At 38.8% G+C, this 9,592-nt stretch overlaps 1 protein-coding gene across 1 annotated transcript; it reads right to left on the reverse strand.

The window, feature by feature from the left end:
- Positions 1–4,854: 4,854 nt before the first annotated feature.
- Positions 4,855–5,790, reverse strand: LOC122692492 (olfactory receptor 1030-like). Its single transcript, XM_043900133.1, has one exon. It carries the CDS (start codon positions 5,788–5,790, stop codon positions 4,855–4,857), a length of 936 nt encoding a protein of 311 aa, XP_043756068.1.
- Between the last annotated feature and the right edge of the window lie 3,802 nt (positions 5,791–9,592).

Genomic DNA, 9,592 nt, shown 5'->3' on the forward strand with positions numbered 1-9,592 from the left:
AGATGATCAATTTGATCATTAAGATTTTGTGTTTTGGTTCCAGCAGAGCATCTATATGAATGCGATGATGGTGATGATATATATGTTTGTATATGTGTGTCTGTGTGTGTGTGTAGGAGAGAGCAAGAGACAGAAGACAGAGACAGAGAGCAAGAATGGGAGAGTAGAATAAGCCCAGAATTAGTTAACTTCTATTTAGCATCTACTGTATGTAACAGGCAACACTGCATTTTCCTGGGTAGTTCATAAGCACTTTGAATGAAGATTTTACTCTCTTCCTTAAAGAAGTAAAGCAATAGACTGCATGTCCATGGAGTCTGAGAAATGACTCATCGGCTTCTGCCTAGCTCTCTCCCCTGCCCTCTTTTCTCCCCTCCTGCCCAATCTTAGATGTTCACATCCCAGGACCCTGATCATCCTTCTCATAGAGTGAGAGAGGAGGTGGAATTCCATCCTAGCAGCAGCACAGCAGAAAGGTAGAGAGCCCTGGAGGGGAAAGGAGGTAGGAGAAGAGGCTTCCTGGGGACTTAACTCGACTATTTTCCTCTATGCTATTTCCTCTGACTTCTTCCAGGCTTATTGCTAGTCCAAGCAGTGGCCAAGATAAGGAGCAGGAGAGAATAAGTGAGATGCTCCTTCCACCCCACAGTGGCCCCACCACCCACCCTGGCCTCCATCCCACAGCTTACCCCTGAGTGCTCTTTCATAGACTGAGGTGAAGCCAGCAAAAGCTCAGAGAAGTCAGTCCTGAGGATGAGAATGCCTTCCACTGCTGTAGCTGTAAAAAGTAGAGGAATTCTGAGTGGCCCCTTTGGAACGTCAGACTTTTGTTCTATGGGAACCTGTGTGCTGTAGTGGTTCAGGGTCAAAGTAGTATCAGTGGACACTTCTTATGAATTAAGAAGACTTTTATGGTCTGAGCTGAGCAGATCACGTGCAACTGTGTTTCCAGGAGACAGTGTGGCCATGGTCCAAATCACTGACTTGCAAACGGACATTGGTACTGGAGGGCCTGGAGATTGGAAATGGACTGTAGGTACTAAGTTTTCCAGTCAGACAGATGAAATGAAGAAAATCCTTTATTGGAGATATTTGTAAACTTCCATATTTTGTGAAATGACTTTCAGACAATGATTTTCCAAGCATTTGCTTTAAAATCAAAGATTTTGAAAGTTGAACAGTCAGATGAAGTAGAGTCTGACTGTAGGCTATTAGAAATAAGAATTTTATACTTTTAAATGTTTAAAATGCACTTCAGTGCACCCTATGCTATTTTATCCTTATAGTTACCCTGTGAGATATTGTTTTCCTCATATTTTCGATGAAGAACCTATGGCTCAGATGGATCAAACCCCTTGACTGTTATCATGGTTCTGACAGACCTAGGACTCAAGTTCAGCCTTGAGTTCATCAGTCGCCTCCTTTCTACATCACCAGCACTGCTACAAAGCAGTATTTTAAAGCTCTGTTTTTGAGGTTGCGTTTTTTTGGGGGGTGGGAGGTAAGCAAAATCTTTAATTCCAAGACCATACTTTTTTTTCCAGGCCCAGCATGATTTATTTTGCTTGTTGGCATGCAGGCATCTGTTATATAGTTCCCAAATGTGGATTTATAGATGTTATCAGAAGTCAGTTACAGGTTTAGTGAAGTGATCACACATGCACAGCATTCTTTTGGTATAACAATTTAATGTACAGGGAAATGTAAATAGGCCAGGAGATAGGAGCTTAACAGACAGTGTTTTAACACCAGATTCATTAAAACAGAAGAAATGCACTCTTAGATTGAAATGTAGATAAACTGGTAGAGTTGTTATCTTCTGCTTGTGGACAGTACAGGACCCATCTGTGATTTGTGATAAATACAAGAAGGAAAGATAGTCCAATATTTGTGAAAGAGATTTGTTGTTGTTTTTTTTGCTAAAGAAATGTAAATTTAAAAAAATTTATTTATTTATTTTTTTCCCAATTATTTTTATTAGTTGGAGGCTAATTACTTTATAATATTTTAGTGATTTTTGCCATACATTGACATGAATCAGCCATGGATTTACATGTGTTCCCCATCCTGATGTTAAAGCGATTTGAACATTTCTTTGTAAAAATGATCCCCTAATATAAGTAACATTAATGAGCATTTCCTTTCTGTTTGCTGCTCCCTTATAATGAACATTAATTTAAACTGTGTATCTGAAAGGTTTCTATGGAAAGCTACTTGCTAGTTTTGCTAAGGCCCATGATGGATAAGGAAGCATGCTAGTCATAATGTGAGCTTTCACATGAGATGGGTTGATAGGGATGTGTGTGTTCAGTGGCTCAGTCATGTCTGACTCTCTCCGACCCTATGGACAGGCTTCTCTGTCCATGGAATTTTTAAGGCAAGAATACTGGAGTGGGTTGCCATTTCCTCCTCTAGGGGATCTTCCCCACCCAGGGATCAAACCTGCGTCTCCTGCATTGGCAGGCGGCTTCTTTACCACTGAACCACCTGGGAAGCTCACTTGCTAGGGATCAGTTCAGTCACTCAGTCGTGTCCGTCTCTTTGCGACCCCATGGACTGCAGCATGCCAGGCTTCCCTGTCCATCACCAACTCCCGGAGCCTAGTCAAACCCATGTCCATCAAGTCAGTGATGCCATCCAACCCTCTCATTCTCTGTCGTCCCCTTCTCCTCCTGCCTTCAAGGGATGTGGTAGTTTAAGTCGTGTCCAACTCTTGAGACCCCATGGACTGTAGCCTGCCAGGCTCCTCTGTCCATGGGATTTTCCAGGCAAGAATACTGGAGTGGGTTGCCATTTCCTTGACCAGAGGATCTTCCCGACCCAGGGATTGAACCCGGATCTCCTGCATTGCAAACAGAATCTTTACCTACTGAACTACTAGGGAAGCCCTAAGATAAGGGACAGCAGGAGATAACCTGCTAGGGATAAGGAGAGTAAAAAATTGTTCTGTCTAAGAGGAAAGGCAATGAAAACAGAATAAAAACCTTCTGTGGGAAATCAGAGATGGACCTGGGAGTTCTCCCTATTTCTGCCCAAGTATGAGAAATCTAGTAGGCAGTCGTGTAGCATGCTTCCTGAGGGTAAGCCAGAGGCAGGCTGGAGAGTGCTTGTGCCTACCTGGCTCTCTGCTCTATCCTTCTGCTTCTAATAGGTCCTATGTGATCAACAGAAAGGGCTACCTATAATGAGGGGTGGAAGCTGCAAGGGGGTAGGTGTCCATTTGCCAGAGTGGTCAACACACCCAAGCAAAGAAACTGAGCTTGAAGGGATAAAACATATTCTTTCAGACCACAGAATAAAGCCTTCTGTTGGGATTGTCACGCTGTTGCAATAACACTAAAGTAATTATTTGATTTTGTAAAATTAAGATAATCTTTCCATAGATAGTATACATGCTGTTCTTTTGAAATATCCCACCCTCACATTCTCCCACAGAGTTCAAAAGTCTGTTCTGTATTTCTGTGTCTCTTTTTCTGTTTTGCATATAGGGTTATCGTTACCATCTTTCTGAATTCCATATATATGTGTTAGTATGCTGTAATGTTCTTTATCTTTCTGGCTTACTTCTCTCTGTATAAGGGGCTCCAGTTTCATCCATCTCATTAGGACTGATTCAAATGAATTCTTTTTAACGGCTGAGTAATATTCCATGGTGTATATGTACCACAGCTTCCTTATCCATTCATCTGCTGATGGGCATCTAGGTTGCTTCCATGTCCTGGCTATTGTAAACAGTGCTGTGATGAACATTGGGTGCACCATACATAGAAATGTTATGAAGAAATATATCTTAAGATTTACAAGTGACTTGCTATCATATAGCCTGTTTTAAGCAGGAAAATGTTTCTAACAACATAGATTTTCATGTGTGGGTTTTATACCCAGTTTTGTTAATTTCAATTAAAATTTGTTAATTTGTTAAGTTTTACTCTGACTGTTACTTTTTGAGGCCTTTTTGAATTTCCCATCAGTTTAGTTCAGTTCAGTCACTCAGTCATGTCCGATTCTAGGTGATCCCATGGACTGCAGCAGGCCAGGCTTCCCTGTTCATCACCAACTCCCAGAGCTTACTCAAAGTCATGTCCATCGAGTCAGTGATGCCATCCAACAATCTTATCTTCTGTTGTCTCCTTCTCCTCCCACCTTCAATCTTTCCTAGCATCAGGGTCTTTTTAAATGAGTCAGTTCTTCACATCAGGTGGCCAGAGTATTGGAGTTTCAGCTTCAGCCCAATAAATATTCAGGACTGATTTCCTTTAGGGTTGACTGGTTGAATCTCCTTGCAGTCCAAGGGACTCTCAAGAGTCTTCTCCAACACCACAGTTCAAAAGCATCAATTCTTTGGCGCTCAGCGTTCTTTATGGTCCAACTCTCACATCCATACATGGCTACTGGAAAAACCATAGCTTTGACTAGATGAACCTTTGTTGGCAAAGTAATGTTTCTGCTTTTTAATATGCTGTCTAGTTTAGTCATAGCTTTTCTTCCAAGGAACAAGCATCTTTTAATTTCATGGTTGCAGTCACCATCTGCAGTGATTTTGGAGCTCAAAAAATGAATTTCCCATATTACTACCTAATTGATATTTTCTATATTACTACCTAATATCATTTTCCATATAAAGTTATTAACAGTCTAGCTTGTGAATCAATTCTGATTATCTATGATAATTACTTGGATTATATATTACTGTCTGAAGCAAGTGGCCTAGTACTTTTGATCTTTAAAGAATCCAGATTGGATTGATTGTTTATTCTGATTGGATGGTGGATAATAGGCTTGTGAAATTTCAAACAGATTGGTTATACCATGTCAGTACATCATGATTTCCCAGTGCTACCCACTGAAAACTCACTATGATTCCTTGCCCTCCAGCATCTTCCTCAGGGTGTTCTTTACTTCTGTGTTCCTCAAGCTATAAATCAGGGGATTGAGCATGGGAATTATAAGACTATAAAACACAGAGACCACTTTGTTGTACTTCCATGGATTCCTTGCTTTAGGTTGCCTTAGGTACATGAAAAATAGTGTTCCATAGAAAATGATGACCACAGTGAGGTGGGAGGCACAGGTAGAAAATGCTTTGCACTTGCCTTCTGAAGACCGGATTTTTATAATGGAAAAGAGGATGCAAATGTAGGAGATGAGGACAGTCAGGAGGGATCCAGTGAGATTCACTGCAGAGAAGATCAACAGCTGCTTTTCTTTGCTGTGGGTGTCGGAGCAGGAGAGGGCAAGGAGAGGGGGGTCAGCACAATAGAAATGGTGGATGATGTTGGAGTCACAGAAAGACAGCTGGAAAGTCAGAACTGTCTGTATCACAGAGTTTAGGAAACCATAGGTGTAGACCCCGATCGCCAACTCCTTGCAGACCCTCTGAGTCATAATGGCTGTGTAAATCAAGGGATTGCAGATGGCCATGTAGCGGTCATAGGCCATTGTGGCCAAGAGGAAGCATTCGGTGGTGGCAAAAGCACTGGAGAAGTAGAGTTGGGCAAAGCAGCCTGAAAAGGAGATGGTTTTTTTCTTCACCAGTAAATTTTGCAGCATCTTGGGTCCAATGGAAGAGGAGTAACAAAGATCAATGAAAGCCAGGTGGCTGAGGAAATAGTACATGGGGGTGTGGAGCCTGGAATCCATCCTGATGAGCAGGATCAGGCCAAGGTTTCCCACCATGGTGAGGAGATAAATGACCAGAAACACCACAAAGAGAGGAAGCTGCAGCTCGGGACAGTCTGTGAATCCCATGAGGACAAATTCTGTCACTGTGGTATGGTTGCCTCTTGCCATCTTGTTCTTTCTCTTGCTGAAAAAAGAAAATATGGCTTCAAAATGATTAGATATTTACCAACAAAAGCTTCTTACCTCTTTATTCCAGTACAAGATGACCAAAATTTGGGTTCACAATCCCAGTGATTAAGAGCTGTCATTTAGCTTTATTCTGCTAAAGCAGATGCAGAAATGTCTTAACTCATTCATTTTCTCTTTTGATGGAGATTTACAAATTGACTTCTACATTAGTGGCACCAAGTTACACACCCAACAATTTTGTACAAGAATATTGGTTTTCCCACAAACCTACTGCTATCAAATTTTAAACCTTGGCCACTGTGATGGTAAATATTGGTAACTCATGTCTCTTGATTTGTGTCTTTTTAAGCATTTTTCAACCAATTATTTGCATGTATTTTTTTCTATGCTTGGTAAGTTCAGTTCCTTTACTAACTTTTTATTAAGTTGTTAGCATTCTAAGCATTTTATTTACAGGTCTCTTTCTTTATTAAGGAGATCAGCTATTTGATATATGTATTACAAGTTCTTTTTTGGCTTGTCCCAGTCCTTCATTGTTGGTATGGTAATTTTTCTTTGTGCTGTGTATAGTACAAAGTGGTTTAAGTGGTTTGATGTCAAATTTATCTTTTTCTTTTAAATTCTGATCTCTGTGATAGGATTGGCTAAGCCTTCCTGAATTTAAAATTATTAAAATAATAATCTCATTCTATTCTAGAGCTTTATTAGATTTCCTTTTTATATTACAGTGTTTGAATTTTCTGGAGTTTAATTTTGATATAAGGAATTAGGTAATCAACTCTTTATTTCTCTGAAAAGCTAGCTGGGTGTTTTGCTGCCATTTTTTTTTTTTTTTTTCTGTGAGAAATCATTTGCCAACTGATTCTGTTGATTTAAAACTTCAGCCTTTTCACAAAGCAAAGCATTCATAAATACTTGGGTTAATTTTTGCTTCTTTTTATTTGTAGTCTCTTCTAGATCCAGGACTAAACCCTTAAATACAATATTTAAAATCTTGATTTTAACACCTGGTAGCAAATTTTCTGGCTATTCTCACATGTATTTTGTGTGTGTGTGTGTATGAGGAACTTTGCCATTATTTTATCAAGTCCCCCTCAAATTTAAAAAAAAAAATCTATTTGTACTTAGAATGCTATTGCATTGAATGAGTATGTTAACTTGGAGGGAATTGCCATCTTTACAACTGAAATCTTCTTTTCTGTGATTAAGGTGTGTATTTTGTTTATTTAGGACTTTCCTAAATGGAATTTTAAAGCTTTCTTTACACTTTACAGATAAACATCCTGCATGTTTCTTTAAAATCTATTCACAGGTATTTTATCTTTTTGTAGCTATTGTAAGTGAAATCTTTTTTTTAACTTTTTGGTTTATTTAAGTATTGTTTATATATAGGAAAGCTATTGATTTCTGTAAATTAATTTTATAACAGTCTTTCTTAGTATTGTTCCTCATCATTTAAAAATAGTTTTTTAGTCAATTCTCTTGTTTTCTTTACCAATATGAATTCATATAATATGAAAAAGATATGAAATTCTTCCCTCATTTCTATACACTATCTCATTCTTCTCTCTCCTCTACTCATATTGGCTAGTACTTCCAGAACAATGTAAAAAAAAGTAGTGATAATAGTGGCAGTTTTTACCTTTCAACTTCTTAAAGAATGCTTCAGGAATACATAGACAGAGATAACATCCAATATAATATAATTGGTGTTTGAGAAAGACAAGGCATTAAAGAACCACAAATAACTAGTGTGGTTAGAAAATAGGCTCTTTAGGAGTAGGCCCACCTTTGACACTGGCAGGACCCAAGGCAAGAAAACCAAATGGAGGCCCATGTATCATATGCTTAAATATTAAAAGTCAGAAAATAAAGTTAAATTAATAAAATACATCCTATCTTTCACTCTTAACAAATATACTTCTATAATAACCTGGAAGGAAGAATTCCTGGGATGCTTGCCTCTCTAAGCTGGAACGAGGTGGCACAAGGAAAACCTGTCTCCGGCTGCACATGTGGCTACGCAAGCTTAGGCACGCCAGCCTGCATGAGCACCCTCTGTTCACACCCTGCAAACAGCCATCCCTTGGCTCGCCTTGAGGCCTACGCATGTGAGCATCTGTAGTGTGGTTCATCCTTACTAGGTGATCTGGGAAAGAAACTCCTATAGATTCTGGGAGTAAGCTAGAGGCTGTTTGGGCCAGGAATTTGAAGGCCTTGTTACTTGGATGGGATGGTCTTGAAGGAGTGGATAGAATGGACTCTGGGTGGACACATCCCTTTGGCCTTGTCCAGTGGGATATGGTGGAGTAGGAAGAGGCATAGAGTTGCCCTAAAGAATGGAGCCAAGGCAGGGTCCCTTTTGTTTGAATCTAAGGTTTGTAACTGAATGATGAGAAACATGGCTAGAAACTAGTGCTTGATGGAAATTGTTTTCAAGTCTGAAAGACCAGGATAATGATAACCTAAGAATTGATCATTTAATTTTATCTTGTCTCTTTCCCAGAAGATATAATACAATTTAAATACATACACATCAAAATTAATATTATAGAATTCAAAAGTTGAAACATAATTGAGGGGGAAAAAGAGAAGCAAAATTTCTCTTTGTATTTACATACCAATGTTACTGAGAGTTAGTACTTTTAACAGATATAGAATGAGCTAGGAGTGGAGTTGGAGGGAAGGATGTTGAATTCATTTTGAGGGGATGAGGGCATCTATCGCACAGTCAGAGCTCATGATACTGATCTGGGAATCATCAATGGACAGAGGATGCTAAAAGCTGTAGGGACCAATGAGATCATTTGGGGAAAGAGAAAGAAGTAACAGCAAGGGTTCAAGGACACACCTTTGGTAAGTGTATCTTTAAGGGTTAGGGAGAGGAGCAACAATCTTAGGTGTCCCAAGATCTTCAGATGAGCTTATCAGAAAATGGTATGGAATCTTTTAAATACGGTAGTTTCTGACACTTCTGGCTTATGGCAGAGGTGACCCGTTTTGTTGTGGTCTTCTCTCTCTCAATAATGTCTTAAAACAAACAAAAAACCTTGAGATCTTTAGGCACTGCGTATAAACAATCTTAGTAAAATATTTGTTGTTCTGGATTCTATGCCATCTAAAGGCAGGAAAACATTCTTTTGAATTCATTTCTAGAATTGGTTAAGTCCTCCCACCTCATTCAAGCACTGAAATGGTTCTCAATTCAAACTGAGTAATGGAAGGGTTTAATAACTCTGGAGGAAACCAAGAAGCCAGTGGGCAGACGCCAGGTTTATTCAACAGCTCTTGTGTGATAGAAGGTTTTTAACATGTTAGCTGTTATAGAAATGGTTGCATATTTGCCTCTGAAGTTTCCAAGACATGGTTAATGCATTCTATTCTAATTTCTAAATTTTTAAAGTTTTCTTTTCTGTTAGCTCAATATTGAATCATTATTTATCCTATGGAGATGCTTGTCTGCATTCAAATAAATTTCTAATTGCATATTCTTTTTTAACAGTTTTCAACCCAGTACACTCTCTGATTTTCTTCAAGGGCAATTAGGATTGAGGTTTATAGGTAACAATAATGTTTAGTCTATTACTTAGAATATAGAGCTACACCTGATGATAAATTCCAGAAACAAGTATCTAATAATAAATATTTGACTTGTCATTTTCTACCAAAGAGAAAGTTTATGATCACTTTAAAAAATAAAATACTGAGTATTGTGGTTTGATTACTCTCAAACTGGCTAATAATAAGTGATGATTATTTGAATACTTGTGCTGAGACTGAT

Source organism: Cervus elaphus, chromosome 1, assembly GCF_910594005.1.
Source record: "Cervus elaphus chromosome 1, mCerEla1.1, whole genome shotgun sequence".
NCBI lineage: Eukaryota > Metazoa > Chordata > Mammalia > Artiodactyla > Cervidae > Cervus > Cervus elaphus.